This window comes from Sarcophilus harrisii, chromosome 2 (assembly GCF_902635505.1).
Source record: "Sarcophilus harrisii chromosome 2, mSarHar1.11, whole genome shotgun sequence".
Taxonomy (NCBI): domain Eukaryota; kingdom Metazoa; phylum Chordata; class Mammalia; order Dasyuromorphia; family Dasyuridae; genus Sarcophilus; species Sarcophilus harrisii.
Genome location: NC_045427.1, coordinates 639,365,811 through 639,381,215, shown reverse-complemented (window position 1 = coordinate 639,381,215; position 15,405 = coordinate 639,365,811). Strand labels below are relative to the sequence as shown.

Genomic DNA, 15,405 nt, shown 5'->3' with positions numbered 1-15,405 from the left:
ATCAATGCCCCACATGGGGTTGCATAACTGAATGTGGGGGTCCTGAAAAATGTGCTAAGAGCCAAAGGTTTCTGAACTAATTTAAACCCAAGTGTGTCATGAACCCGAGGTGTTTGGGCATCCTGTAACTTCCTGGAGGCCTTGGTTCTGAACACACATGACTGGACACTGCCAGAAATACTTTGGCTGAGATTCTAGATGGGTCCACACACACATTTCTCAGGTGAAAAGGGGGCCTTAAGTGGAAAATAAAGCCTACCCCAATGCCCTCCACCTGCCCACCCATCCCCTCTGCCTCTGAGGGCCTTTCTCTAAAATAATTACCTTAGATTTATTCTATATCTACCTTGCAAATGTTTTGCTAGCTGGTCTCTCCCCTAGAATGTCAGCTCTTCGAGGCAGTGATCAATTGATTTTGTCCTCATTTCCCCACTGACCACACACAGTAGGTGCCTGATAACTGTTTCCTGACCGATCAGTCAGTGATCACGTGTGAGTCCACAATTAGAAGTGGAGCAGAATGGGCAGTAGGCAGCTACAGGCCCTTGGCTCCTCTTGTTGCAGTTTATACAGTCCCTGAGTAAGCTGTCGAAGAAGTCCTAGCTGCTGTGGAGATGCTTTAGCCAGGGATGCAAACACAGCCCTTTGGGCAGCTCAATTAGAGGTAACAGCCCGGCCCCCATGCTCCTTTTGGAGCTACCCCCAGGGTCCCCTCCACTGCCAGTCCCCTGCCAGCCTGACCAGCCTTGGAAGACGGAGAGGCAGCCCTGGCTCACTCTGACTGTACATTTGACGGCCTGCTAGTGTTCAGACTGTCACTGGAGACACTGACAGTGACTTGGCAAAATGCATTTGCAAGATCAAAGGAAGGCAGAAATCCGGAACCTAAACAAGGGCCAACAGGAACAAAAGGCACAGAGCTCTCATGTTTGGAATCCTGCAGTCGCCTGTGAGAAGACCCTGGTGGTGGTCTCTCCCGGCTCTCCATCTTGGATCCTGCTGGCGGTGCCCAATGTGTGGCTCCCCCCGCCCCAGCTCTCTGCCTCTCTATCCATCTGCTTGGCAGCCAGGCAGGAAGCTCGGGCCTCCCGTATGGCTGCCTCCTTCTCGCACCCTGATGGCCCCCCGAGCCCCAGATGTCTGCTGTGCCCCGGGCTGCTCACTGCTCATTCACCCTCTCAGTGGCACTCTCCCCGGCTGCCACAGCCCAAGTGCCCCCAAAGTAAGCGGGGCACACAGTCTGCCTCTCTGAGCCAGTGGGAGTACCCCAGCCTCCCTGGGGAGACCCCCAGGAGCCAAGGCAGAGACTAAGCCCAGTCTTAGAAAGGAAGAACGCACTCCCACTGCGGGTGCCCTGGGCCCAAGGTCGAGTCCTAGGGACACAGAACCCACAGGCAACATTCCCAGCCTGCCTGGGACCCTAACGGGCCGGAGACATTTATGCAGGTATAGGTGCGTGCGCACACACACACACTGACACAGACACACTCACAGACACAGACACACACACACTGACACACACAGTTCTGTGGGAGACAATACTAACAGCTGCGAGTCAATTGAACTGATGAGCAGGCTGATGGATGCTGGACTGGATAGAAAGCACAATCTTTGAGAAGCTAACATTGAAGGGAATAAGACACAACCCCAAGTGCCATTCAATACTTCGATGATCTGACATCACGACCTCATTGTTACATGGGCACCGAGTCACACAGTTAAAGGCAGAGTTAGAACCAACGATGGGGGAGAAGGGAATCTCCCACAAAAGGCGGCATCTGGGTTGGGCTTTAAAGGGCAGATAAAAATGAAATAGGCCAAGGGCTTATGAGGAGCAAAGGCAGGATCAGAAACAGCTCCATGGGAGGGCAGAGTGGTCCAGCCCAGAGCCGGTCACCGAGCTGGGCCTCGAGGCCAACCACTGGGATCCTTTCCCCGTAAAAGGAAGGGGCTGGAAGCAGATAATGTCTGAGTTCCTGTTTACAGTTCTCACTCCATGATGGAGGAGCTACATCTGACATCAGAGAAGAGGGAGTTTAAATTTTGCTGAGGAAACAAGGATTAAATGGTGGTTTCTCGGTGAGGAATAGCATAATCATTCACTATTACCTTCGATTACTATGTCTACTTCCAAAATGAAGCTTTTGCTGACTTCACTGCTTAGTAACCATTTTTCCTGGAAACTCAAGATTTTCATTTGCAAATTGCAATTTCTATTGTTCATTAATATTCCTATAACATAATTATTAGCCAGAAAGACAAGAAGGGGAGGACTGTGGGAAGGCTTGAGTTGCAAGGCCAAAGAAATTAGCAGCCTGTCCCGGAGGGCTACCAAAGGAAAAGAAGGAGCTCCCGCAGGCCTGGGAGAGGGTCCCTGGGAGAGAGTGGGAGGGTGAGGAAGGCACATCCCCCTCCCCTAAGCTCCACCCCCCTCATTGGACATGTCAGGACAGGTTGCAGCCTTGAAAGAACATCTGTTCAAGTCCTTCATCCTGGGGATGGAGGGGAAGCACAGGACAGGGAAGCACTAGCAGGCAAGTCGGCTTTTTGGAAAGGTGCCTAGGCGGGGCCTCCCTAAGGGACATGGCGTGTGGTGCACCAGCCCCCTGCTCGGACAGGACTCATCTCGGGGCTGGGAGCCACAGAGCAGGGTCTACTTCTGGGATCGGGCTCAGCACTGGGGAGGCAGGGAGGATGGGAGGGCTCAGTGGGCAGAGCACCACCACTGCAGTCAGCAAGGCCCAAGTCCAAATCCAGCCCCAGCCACTTACGGGTCAGACCCCGGGCACAGCGCTACAGGACCTTGGCCAAGAAAAACCCCTGGACCTCAGCGGGGGGTCAGCCACAAGTGAACCACCACCAGCCCATCGACAGTTTGGCAACGACAGGTGGCACAGATGGCACAGGACTGAGAGGAGGCCAAGGCCCTGCCGGGCCTGTCTGTGTCAGCCAGCCTGAGGAAGCCTCAGGACTCCTTTTTAAACGTACAATGTCAAACACACAGGGTTTGCCAAAGGAAGAGTGACACTGAAAGTTATCAAAACATGGGTATTTCTAGCAACAAGTTTGCAGACCACAAGGTAAGAACCCCTGGGTTAAAGCCTGTGGCTGCAACGGATCGAACGTGACTCAGGAGGGCTCCCAAACAGAATTTGGAAGTCGGGATGGATGGCTACAAAAGAATTCACTTGGAAAAAAATGGAGGGATTTCAGTGAACTGCGAGCTAAACAGAGTCCGCAGGTGAAATGCAGGAAAAATGTAATCTTAGGCGCCTTGGGAGGTCTGCTGCACTGCTAGCTCCGACGACCTTCGGGAGTATTGGATTTACTGAGTTTACGCTCCTGTGGATATCACATTTCCTGGAAGATCAAGGTGGAGAGCATCCAGCAGAAGGTAGCCTGGAGGGTAACGAGCCCCCATTTCATGTCTTGAAAGGATTGGTTGAAGGAATAGGGAAGTTTAGCTTTGGGAAGATTAGAATGGGGAGCAGAGGGAACTAGGATAGTTGTCTTCAAATGAGGGGAGGTGACACAGAGAGGAGGGGGTGAGACTGGCTGCCCTTGACCTTGGAGGTCAGAACTTAGAGAAATGCATGGAAACTATAGAGGGACAAACCAAGTTGTGATGCTTAGGGAAAAACCAAGCAACAATAACATCACCACTAACAAGGAGTCATTCAAAGGTAGAACAGACTATCTCCGTAGGGAGGCAAGTCAGCCATCCCTCGTCCCATGGTCCTGGCGCCTCAAGCCTGCCAAGGGCATTACAGGGGAAGGCTGGTTTGGTTCAGTTATGGTTGGATTAGATGGTGACGAGGCCCTTCACAACTCTGAAAATCTGGAACTCTTGGGGTTATGTTATTGAGTATTATTTGCAAAACACTGTGACAGCATCTTTAGGGAATTCAAAGTAAAAGACATTGCTTGTGCTTTCACAGAACTCACTGTCTAGTGGGAACATGAACCATCAGTGCATAAAAACCTAACACAACAAATGATTTGCATGTAAAAATTAAATAAGAAAACACAAGAAGTCCCCTCCTCTCCCTGTCACACACATCATGGAAGAAAGCACCAAGCTCAAAGGACAGGATGCTACCTTGAGGGTTTGAAAAGGTATGGAGGATGAAAGGGGGAAACAAAGGGAAAGCTGCATGAGCCAATCCAGGATGTGTGGGAAAGGGCATCTCAGCAGGGCCCTAGGTGAAGGCCAGACAAAGTTCCGAGGACCCTCTCTCTACCACATGCAGGTCCAACAGCAGCCCAGCCAGTGTCCTGGGACTTGGCCTCTGGTCCCCGTCATCCTCTCCATTCACGGCACCACGGCACCAGTCTCCCATGCGTGGGGCTGGCTTCCTTCAGGGTTTCTCCTTGCTTTCACCACCTCAACTCCTCATCTCTTTTCTCAGTCACCCAATCTCTCTGATGTTCTCCTTGGCCATGCTGCTTCTGCACAAATCCTCACTGGTATCACCTTGTTGCCCAGCCTTGACCGACATAAACTTTGTTATTTGCAACCATACAAGTCACATATATCCCAATGAATAAATAGGATGCTGGATCTGGAATCAGAGAGACCTGAATTCTAATCCTGCCTGTTTATAAAAAGGGGTTTGACAATAATAGCCCCTAGCACATAAGGTTGAGACTCAAATACTATAACTTACATAAAGTGCTTTATAAACCTTAAAGTCTCATAAGTGCTAGCTATTACTAGCCATGAACCGAGACTTTTCATTCATTTGCATCATTGTTTTATTTAGGGAGGTTTTTATCCACAAGCAGGCGGCCAGGTAGGTGTCTCAGTCTAGAAGAGCACTGGGCCTCCCTCAGATACCAACAAGCTGTATGGCTCTGGACAAGTCCCTTAACCCTGTGAGTCTTGATTCATTGAATTAAAGAAGAAAATGGCAAATCCCTCTAGTAGCTTTGCTAAGGAAACTCCATGGCCAATATTGGTTTGCCATGGACCACAGGCTCACAAAAAGCAGGACCCAACTGAACAAATGAACAATCCCATGTCCATATAGCAGCCAAAGCGATTTTTCTAACGTACAGATCTATCTAACTCATCACTTCCCCTTCTCCTACAAGAAACTCCAATGGCTCCCTATTGTCTTTAGTGTCAAAAACAAATCCCTCTGACATTTCCAAACTTTTCCCATCCCATTACAGCCAATCCTCTGCCTCCCTGGATCCTTGGGTCCAGATAAATTAGCTATTTCTGCTTGATGTTTTTTGCTTCTTTTGATAACCCCTGTCTGGCACATAATGGGCCCTAATAAATGTTTATTAAGCGCTGGATGCTGCCGTGCCATCTCCTCTCTGTGTCCCTTTGTATAGCCTGTCCCCCAAGGACTACAATGGTGCTACTCCTTAAAACTTCTCTCTTCAAATCCCCTTGTGTCTATCACCTTGTTCATAAGACTATTCCTGGTTCCCCCATATGCCCCTTTTAAGGACACGGATATTTCACTCCTTGGTTTGCATTCTCAGTGCCTAGAACACGCTGGCATTTAACAAACATCTGTTAACTGACTGGTGGCCATTGTTAACCATGAAGGACAAAACACAAATGGCAGCAGCACAGATGAATCAGGCCTTCAGTGGCTCCGAGCTTCACTTAGTCACTACAAACGCACAGTAGGGAGAACTGGCTTTCAGGAGAGAGTTTACACCAGACAAGGGCCTGAGATCCTAACAATCGTGCACGGTGGTTTCCCAAGCACAATACCACCCGATTGTCTTCCCCTGAGTAACTTTTGGACCAGTGGCTGTTCCCTGGCAGCTCCTGTTATATGCACTGATGCTGCTGCCCAACTGCAACCAGACAACTTGGTCTCCAGAGTCGGACTGCAAAGTATCCAAAAGGTACTGGGGATGCAAATGGGAGGCTTAGGAAAGCTGCACTTATCAATGATGACCTGGCCCACAAGAGAGGAGGACCCAACAGAAATCATCTGGGACATCAGGGTCGGGAGGGAAGGTGGGCACTGACCAAAGGGAGGGACAACTTATAAATGATCTGAGGGCTCCGCAGGGTTCCATAACTGTCCTTTGATTCTTCCAATGATCTCGTGATGCCAGAGCTTTTAAAATAATCCCATTTTACACTTGAGAAACAGGTTGAGAGAGATATCAGAATCACACAGGGTAATGCAGCTAATTCAGGTTTGAATTCAAACTCCAAATCAGGAAAGGCTGGCAGATAAAAGTCCAGATGCTCCCAATGGTCCAGAAGAAGCTAGATGAAGCCGACTTCCATGAGGAGCTCGAGGTCTAGCTCTACACTGACTGGAAGGGTCAATGGATTTCTAAAATCTTTTCTTGCAGACAATTAGTAATTCAAAGTTAAATGCTGATTGGAAAGGGTGAGTTCAAAGTAACTCAACTCCTAAAATTCTAGTAAGAGCTTTCATCAGAAGTTCAGCCCCTAGTTACAGTTCAAACAACTTTTGACTGAGGGAGAAATAGCAATCATTCATAAATGTTATCACAATATCACTAAGCTTTAAGATTTTTTTTTCTAATTTATCCTATCCTTTCCAAATATGTATTATTAAAAATTTCCATAAAAGATTTTTGGATTTTGTGACTTGCAGTATAATTTCCATCTCCAAAGGAAGAAATCAGCAGCTGTTCTGCGTCTTGCTTTTAGACAGAATCAGTCTGTGTTAAGAGACAGCACTCTTTTCCCAGGTCACTTACTCCAAGATCTGACCTCTAGCTGTATCACATGACTTCTTGATAACTCAAATGAAAACAACTTAATACAAGAAAAATATGTTTTTATCAAATGTTCAAGGACAAGAGTTGATAATGGGTTTCCTCACGCACTCCTTAAATCAACATACATAAATTACCTGCAAACTGCAACCTGTGACTTGCTTTTTATTTCTAGAGATTTTTTATTCTATTCCAACTGAAAGTTGGCTTTTGATGATTAACCCTACAACAAGAAAGGAAACCAGTCAAGTATCATATGCTCTTTTGTAGGAACTGACAAGCCATTAAGATGCTGGTTGGATTTTTCAGGAGAGCTGGAAAAGCAATGTGGCCAACCCCCTATTCAGGAAGCCATCATCAACCTACCTAAATGAAAGCCTCTGAGATGACAGCAGAGAAAAAGTCTGGACTTTCCAACCTCCCCTTTCTTTGGGAGCAGCCCTGACCACCATCGCAACAATTAATTCTTATGTCCCAGTTCCTCTCTTTGGTCCTCTTTCCATCTTCAAAGCTTTCTCTGTTTACCTTTGTTTAAAAGAGGGAAATAAGCTCTTACAGCTACAATGATCACATCTCAGCCAATAATGGACAATGCAGTCCTCCCACAAAGGCAACCTGGCTCAGGGGAAGAGAACCCTGGTCTTAACAGAGACGACAGGTTCCACACTGTCACTCAGCTTTGTAAAGTAGACTACAGGCTTGATCCGAGGCTCTGCAGCTGAGCAATGGAAACAGGGAATGCCATCTTTGGCAGAGTACCTGTCACATGGGCAGCATGCCAGTTCCCGGGAACTCAGCCTCCGACACCGCAGTGATGCTGGGACATCCCATTCTGGGGAAGTTTTGGGAAAGATACTGATATGCTAGGAGGCAGCCAAAAAAAGGTAGTCAGGGTGGGGAGGGGGGGATGATGTCAAGAAAATCACATGTGAGCTCAGATGAATTCGATGTGTTTAACTGGTGAAGAGTTAAATGGCAATTATAACTTCCAGAATTTGAGAGAAGGCCCCATACAAGAAGGGTTAAGAGTTATGTGACTTGGTCCCAAAGAATGGCACTAAGAATGATGGGAAGAAAAATGCAGAGGGGCAGATTTTGGCTTTACACAAGAAAACCACTTCCTAACAACCAGAAATGTTGACAAATGGACTAGCCTGCCTTAGGGCAAGAAAGAGTTCTCACTTACCAGGGGTCTTCAAGAGAAAGGCAATATTCACAGAAAGGATTCTCAGGTTACTATGATCTGGACTAGATAGCTTTTGAGGGCATTCTCAACAGACTTCTGGACTTTCGAGTTGTGCAACTAGGAACAAATCACTGAATCTCATAATGGTGGCAGTAAATCCAGCACTTAGATTATTATAAGAGTACTTTGTAAATGTTCAAACACTAGAAATTTTACCTGTTATTGATAAAAAATCTTGCCTCTAGAGAGGTAAGTACCAACTTTAGGGACACTTGTCCCTGGTGTAACTTCAGGTGATGGAAACACTCATGGAAGAGAAGAGAGACCCTAGTAAATGAAAGGTCACAGTCAGTCAGAAGTCTTATCTTTTCTTCTTAGTTCAGGCACTCTCTCCCATTTGTCCATTACTGTGACACAGTTTCCAACTGGTCTCTCCTCACCCCAGGATATTCTAGACATTGTTGCCTAAATGATTTTCCTTCCACACAGATTAAGAACAGGAACTATTCTTTTCCTTTCTTTGTATTCCTAGGGCTTAGCCCAGTAGGTGCTGGCACATGGCAGAACAGTGACTCAAGGATCCAATAGGTTTTCTAAGGCCCCCCCAATGTTCCTGCTGGTACAAGCTCCCCTTCCACCTCTGCAGGATTTCACATGCCTTTCCCAGGTCAGGATGACCAAGGGCCAGATGGAGCTCAGGCACAGACCAGCCACATGAGCCTTCACCCTGTGGCCAAACAGCCAACTTGCCAGCTCTCTGCCAAGGGAACCACCAACGGGGACATGGAGCATCAGACACCCTCCTGAGATGTTGGACACTTAAGTGCTTTACACATATGTTCGACTGATTCACTCCCTACTTAGGCTGCACATACACTTAGGACATGACCTCCCAGAGAAATGGGGGTTGTTTCAGGTTCTTTTTGTCTTAACCTAACTCCTGGACCGCTGCAAGCTCTTAATAAATGTTGAGTGAGAATAAAAAATATTTGAAGGGTAGGCATATGAACTAAGGTTGGAAAGGGGGACTGCAGAACCACGAATGTCAGGCTAATGAACTGATGATTTATTTAGTAGGCAAGGAGGACCAAAGGTTTTTTAAAAAGAGGGGGGCCCAGCCAGACCTGTGTATTAAGGTGATTCCTTTACCAGTCACGTGATGATAATTCCGATTTGCTTAAGTATTTGTAGAACATTTAATTGGGGGTGGGAGTGGGGGGGGAGGTGTGCTTATTGGAGGGGAAAAGAGCCTACAAGAAAAAGAAACCCAGCCCCAGCTAAAGTCTGGAGTTTAGGAGACAGTATGAAAATGGAAGCTACCATTTCTCATATTTTCAATGAAAGCAGGCTAATTCAATAAGAGTCAGAGCCAGAGAGGAGGTCAAGATGACCATGGATCTATCCTTTGGTTAAATCATCATCCTCTCCAAGGACGCACAGTGAAATAGCTCATGTTTGTGATGTCTTGGTCAGCACTAAAAAAGGATCAATTATTTTCAGGAAAGTTGGAGATAGCTGCTTCTCCATCAGTGGTGTCAAACTGAAACACAAATTGATTCTTTGCCCCAAGCATAGTGACTTAGAAAACCACATAATATTTTCTATGTTCTACTTTATTTTTATTTATTTTGTTAAATCGTTCTCAATTACATTTTAATGTGGTTGAAGCAGCTATTTCTGATGCTTTTACTTTAAGGGAAGGAAAAATATGAAATCAAATTGAAATCAGAGAACATGGATTTGTTTCCCATTCCTGCCACTTAGTCTTTTGGCCTCTGTTTTCAAATCTGTAAAAACAGAGATAAGGATTCCAGCCCAAACTCCCTCATGGTAGCTTGGGGAGACCCAAGTGCTTCCTATGCCAACGGGCCACACAATATAACTTGTAAAACAAACCTGAAAACACTATGAAAACAGCAGCCATTATTATTAAAATACAAGCTATCCAAATGCAAGGAACTACTGTATATTTATCTACTGCATCTGGGACTCTAGGATCTTAGACGTAAACTAATTGGTTGCTGTCCTTTGTTTTTGAAGAGGACCAAAATGACATCACCATGTTAGAGTCGAGTTACATACAGTGTGTCTCACTCACTGTGGCTGATCAGACCAATACAAGTTCAGAACGCTCTGCCATAGGTCGGATACAAAAAGTCCCTAGGAACATTTGGGGAGGTTTCTCTAATTTTACACATCTTGCATTTCTTTTGGGCTAATTCAGTCCTGCTTGGCTCCTAGAGCATGGCCCCTTCTCTGAGGAGGGCACGCCATGCTGGGTGGTCCTGGGCCAGTCTCTCTCATGTCATATATTCACTTCTAAAGTTCTTCTTAGGAGATCTTCAGAATCTTCAGGCAAAATTCAAATGGAAACAATTCTGTTTCCTAGCATGGCACTGGTACAGCGTCCAGGTCTCATAGGCACCACAATGAGGTCAGTACAACAGTTCTGTAGACCTTGAGTTTGGTAGTCAGCCTAATACCTCTCTTCTCTCATACTTTCCTTCGGAGTCTCCCAAACCCTGAGCTAGCTCTGTGTCAATCTCATCATCAATGTGGACATCCCTCCAGGTGAGAACTTATCCAGAGCATTCAGAACTTCACTATTTACTGTCACTGCCGATTCCCCATATGGATGATGTGGTACTGGCTGATGGAGGACCTGCAAACAAAAAACCATGCACCAACACTCCCTAATAGCTTCAAGCCACTAGCTAACCCTCCCTGGAGTCCCAGATACAGTAACTAGGCAGAATAATCATTTGTCCATCACTCAGAAGCGTAGGAAATTTAGCCAGGCCAGTCCTCGGAGGACGATCACACCAGGTCCCGGACTTGCCCTGACTTTCCCTCCGGCGAGACAGAGCCCTTTGGCACAGCCACAATGAGTACACCTGCTGAATAGGGAAGCTTAAAAACATTACTAATGGCCATATACGTTTGTAGTGTACAAACTGAGGTTATGAGCTGTCTATCGGGCAACTGGTTAAGGGTATTTTTGGTAGAATTTGAATCCAGGCCTCCAGACTCAAAGTCCGGTGTCCCATCCACCAGATTCCAACGTACAACATCCTCAAGTAGGATTTTAAGTCTGATTAGTTAAATATGTAAGCTTTCATTTCCAAAACGGCAAAGATGAAGTTTGTTAAAGTTGATCACGATTTCTAGGCAAGGAAAAAAGTAAAGCTACGTGTGGTAAAGCATCCCACACTGGCACCACAAGCACTGAGGGAGGACATGTGACAGACTCCTGAGGTCCCGGCCGAGCCAAGCCCAGCAGGGCGGGGAGGGAGGGCGCGCGCTCCAAACTCGCGGATCCTGGGGCAGCCCGCCCGCTCCCCGGCGGGCCGGGTAAGTGACTACCCGCAGGCGCGTTCCGGGGTCCCACTGGCCTCCCCTCCCCCGCCCTCCCCACTTCCCCGCCAGCTAGCGCACTTCTGGACACTCAGAGGCGGCAGCGGCGGCGGACCAATGACCGCACGCGCGCGGGGCACCGAACTTCAGCGCGGCGCACTCGGGGCTCCCAGACCCCGGGGGAAGCCCCGGAACGGAGCATACACGGGCGCGCGTGCGCGTTCCGGGGCCCCGGCGCACTTCGGGACACGCAAGGCAAGGCGCTCCGCGATGGAGGCGGCACTCGAGGCTCCAGGAGTCCGGGAAGGCCCGCTGCGTCCCGGCCGGGAGAAGCTCGGAGTTTCTCGGGAGGAGGCAGCGCGCTACGCTCCCAGAGCCGGAGGGAAGCCCCACCGCTTCCCAGCGCGGGGGGCAGGTAAATGACCGCACGCGCGCGTTCTGGGGGACGCGGAACTTTAGGGAAGGAGGGCGTTCCGGGAGTCGCGCCCTCCGTTGACGGACGCACTCTGGGACCCACAAAGCAAAGGGCTCCGGAGGGGGAAGTCTCAGCCGGGACAGAGAACTCCGGGAAGCGCGCTTTCAGTTAGGCCGGGGACCCCAAGCGCCCCCAGCCCGCCCCCCGTCCCCCGCGGGCCAGGGCCGTCTTCCCCTCAGTTCCTAGGGGCCAGACCCAATTCGGCGGTGGGGGTCCCCGGACACTTTCCGGTCACCGAGTCATCCCGGCCTCGCGTGTTACCCCCCCCCCCCCCCCCCCCGGGCATAGCCCAGCAACTTCGGCCAGCGCGCTCTGCCCGCGCGCCGAGGCGGGGAGAAAGCGGGGGGAAAGTTAACGGTCGGCGCGGGTCGGGGAGGCGGGACGGCGGGGAGCGCTACCCCTCGGCTTCCCGGACTTCCCAGGGCACGCGCCGCGCGCACCCGGACGCCGGGACCCGCCGCCAACGGCCTCGGCGGCCCCGGAGACGGCGGCAGCCAATCAGCGCGGCGCGGGGGCGGGGCTCGTCAGGCGGGAGGGCGGGGGGCCGGAGGAACGACGGGGAGGGGGGAGGAAAAAAGGGAGGGAGGGGGCGCCTCCTCCTCCTCGGGCTCGCGGAGAAAGAAGCTCGGCGCGGCCGAGCGGAGGAGAGCAGCGGCGCCAAAGAGAGCCGGGACGGGCCTCCGAGCGCCCGCCCGCCCGAGCAGGGGACCAAGATGGTGTCCTGGATGATCTCCCGAGCTGTGGTGTGAGTGCGGGGCCCGCCCCGGGTCGGGGAGGGGGGCTTACCTGCGGCCTCGCGCCGACCGTGCGTCCCTTCGTGCGGCCGTCCAGCTGGCCGTCGGGCGGACCGTCGGGTCCCGTCGCGCCTCGTCGCGTCCCGTCCTGTCCCGTCCCGTCCCGTAGTGTCCCGCGGGGCAGGGGCCAGGCGCGCGGTCCTCTCGGCAGCCGGGCACCGCCCTGCGGGGCCGGGACAAGCAGCAGCGCCGGAAAAGTTACTGGAGAAGTAGTTAAAAGTTGGAGCGGCGGCCGCGGGACTCCGACCACAACTTGTGCAAACTCGGCACGAGCGGCAAGGGGGCGGCCGGGGGGAGGGGAGGCGGCGGTGGCGGGAGCGAGCGCCGGGGCCCAGCGTGTGGGGGGCGGGGCACCCCTGGGTCACGTGGCCGGCGGGGCCGGGGCGGGGCGGGCCCGACCCCTCCCGGCGGGGCGTCCCGTCCCGAGTCGGGGCTGCCCCGCGCGGGCGGGGCCATGATGACGCCACTCCGGGAATACTACGGGAGTAGTTTTTCCGGCCCCCGTCGGTGGGACCTGTCTCGGGCTCTCTTCCTAGGTCCCGCGGTGTCACTGCCCTCGGAGTCCCTGTTGTGCGGGCCCCGGGGCCGAGGCGGGACGGGCCCGGGTGGGTGCCGCGCTCTCCCCCTCCTCCTCCTGCTCTTTTCCCTAGACTGGGGCAAAGTAAGGCGCTCTCCGAGGGCTGGGAAGGGACCGGGCACCGCGTGGGGTGTTCGGGAGGAAGCCGCATCCCTGGCGTGGGGCGCCCCCAGAAACGCGGTCCTGCCGCGAGAGGGGCGGGAGGAGCGCCGCACCACCGCCCCGGGGTCACAGTCCGCGCCGGGCCCCCACGTGCTGGGACCGAGGGGGCGGGGCTTAGGACAGCCTGGAGAGGGGAACGCCCCCTGCTCCCGGGCCGTTCTCTCCGAGTGCGCTGCGCTCCGGCGCGCTTCCACTTTTATGGGGAACTTTTGGGGGGCGGGGTGGGGGAGAGGGCCTCCTGGGGCTGAGGCCCGGGCGGGGGGGGGGGGGAGGGGAGCGCGAAGGCCGGTTTGGCGGAGACGCTGAAAAAACGGGGAAAATGACCAACTTTTAGGAGAAAACTTTTTTCCTGACTTTGCATTTGATCCAGATATTTCGGGGGGAAATAAGCGTGATTTAATTTTACTTCTTAAAGGGAACTTTATGTATTGTTTGGCTACTTTTAAACTAATTCACAAGCAGAAGGTGGCGGGCACAGTTCTGTTTCATAAAAGCTGGATGACCTAGATTTAGTTTGCCTTTAGTCAGTGAAGTTCTGCCTTTTCCTTCTGACCCCTGTGGAAATCACAGACTCAAGCTTCGCTCTTCCAAGGCCCTTCTTGTGGATCTGGAAGGAACTTTGGAGCCGAGAAGTCCAGCCCTTTCCTGGACTCCCAGAGCTAGGACTTGGTCCGGGGCCAGCCCGGTCTGGCTTCAGAGCTGGGGGTGGGGGTTCCCACTGTTGAAGGGCGCGTCCTGGCAAATTATGCCGGACAGCCACGGCTTCGGGTTGTTTTGTGTTGACTTCTGTGAGTGCCCGTGTGGGTGCCGTGAGAGACAGTTCCTTTTCGTGTACATCTGGTAACCATCCTGCTCGAGATAGTTTTTGTTGTAGCTCTAGAACCTTTTGATACTTTTTTAGAGAACACTTAGAAAACGGAAGCATCAATTTTTATTAGCACCTATGTGCCTGACACTGGAGAGTGGGGAGGGGCAGGGGACTGGAGATAAAAAGAAAGACAAAACTTGGGCCTGGAGTCTAGTGGAAGAGACGGGAGCAGATGGCCCTGTGCAGACAAGCCACAGGCCGATAAAGGGAAGTCCCTAGAAAAAAGACTGGGAAAGGCTTCTCACAGAAGCGGAGACTTGGCACTTGAGGAAGACCGTTTTGGCAGCTTAGAGATGGATCTAGGAAATTCTTTAGGCCAAAAGGCCAGTTAGAAGCCCTTCTCCAGCTGGGGGCACCTCAGGGATTCTTGGGTTGGCTCCTCTCCTTGCCTTGGAACCCAAGTCTAGGGCTTAAAATGGGGCCTATTAGGTTTCTCAAAGTTTCAGAGACTTGAGGCATTTTTGGATGCCTCTTCCTTGGTCCAGTAAATCCTCTCTCTTTTCTGATTTCTGTATTCTCCAAAATTTGGTCAGTGTTCCAGCCAAGACTATTTGTTGTCAGTGATTCACACAGCCAGTCTAAAGAGAGGTGACCTCTCTTTAAAGTAGACATAAGTCCTATGACCACATTCTGTTACTGAGAATTCAGCCACCTGGAGTGTTCTACAATCCACATTTCTGAATCTTAGATTCACAGGCTTATTTTCTTCTAAATCATTTTATTTTCAAAACTGTATTTCTGAATTGACAGTTGAAAACTTTGCCTCAAAGATCCAAGGTCAAGAAGTGTGGAGGCTGAAGAGAGAGGTCACTAGTGAAGAGGTTTCAGTCCCCTTGCCATTTTTTCTTCATCTTTGTTCTCTCTGTTATGAATTGAATCTGGTGATAGTACCAATAGGACTGAGGTGAGGATTAGGGGGTGGAGCAGGTCTGACACCAGGAAGGAAAAAGAAGGAAAAAAGAAAAATATATGTCAGTTGTCTTGGTGAAAGGTAAAAAATGTGGATGACATTTTCCTGATCTGCTATTCTAAGAACCTTGTCAGTAAAGGAAATAAGGTTATCTGGCATGGTGTGCTCAATGAAGCCACACATTCTCATAGTATTCACAGCTTCCCTTTCCAAAGTATTCACAAACTGTTCTTTGTTAATCCACTCTAGAATTCTGACTGGAATCAACATTAAACTCACCCATCCCTTGTAATAAAGAAGCTGTCTTCCCTTTTTGTATGTGAAAAGTTTGCACTAAAGCACAGAAACAGATG

The 15,405-nt window shown here is 50.7% G+C and overlaps 1 protein-coding gene across 2 annotated transcripts in view; it reads left to right on the top strand.

Annotated features, from left to right (window-relative positions):
- The first annotated feature begins 12,116 nt into the window (after positions 1-12,116).
- Positions 12,117-15,405, top strand: part of REEP3 (receptor accessory protein 3) — an 84,393-nt gene continuing 81,104 nt past the window's right edge. For both annotated transcript variants that reach the window (XM_031956893.1, XM_031956892.1), the window contains exon 1: positions 12,117-12,486. In XM_031956893.1, the coding sequence (XP_031812753.1) occupies positions 12,455-12,486 (32 nt within the window). In that variant the 5' untranslated portion in view covers positions 12,117-12,454. The remainder of the gene's footprint in view (positions 12,487-15,405) is intronic.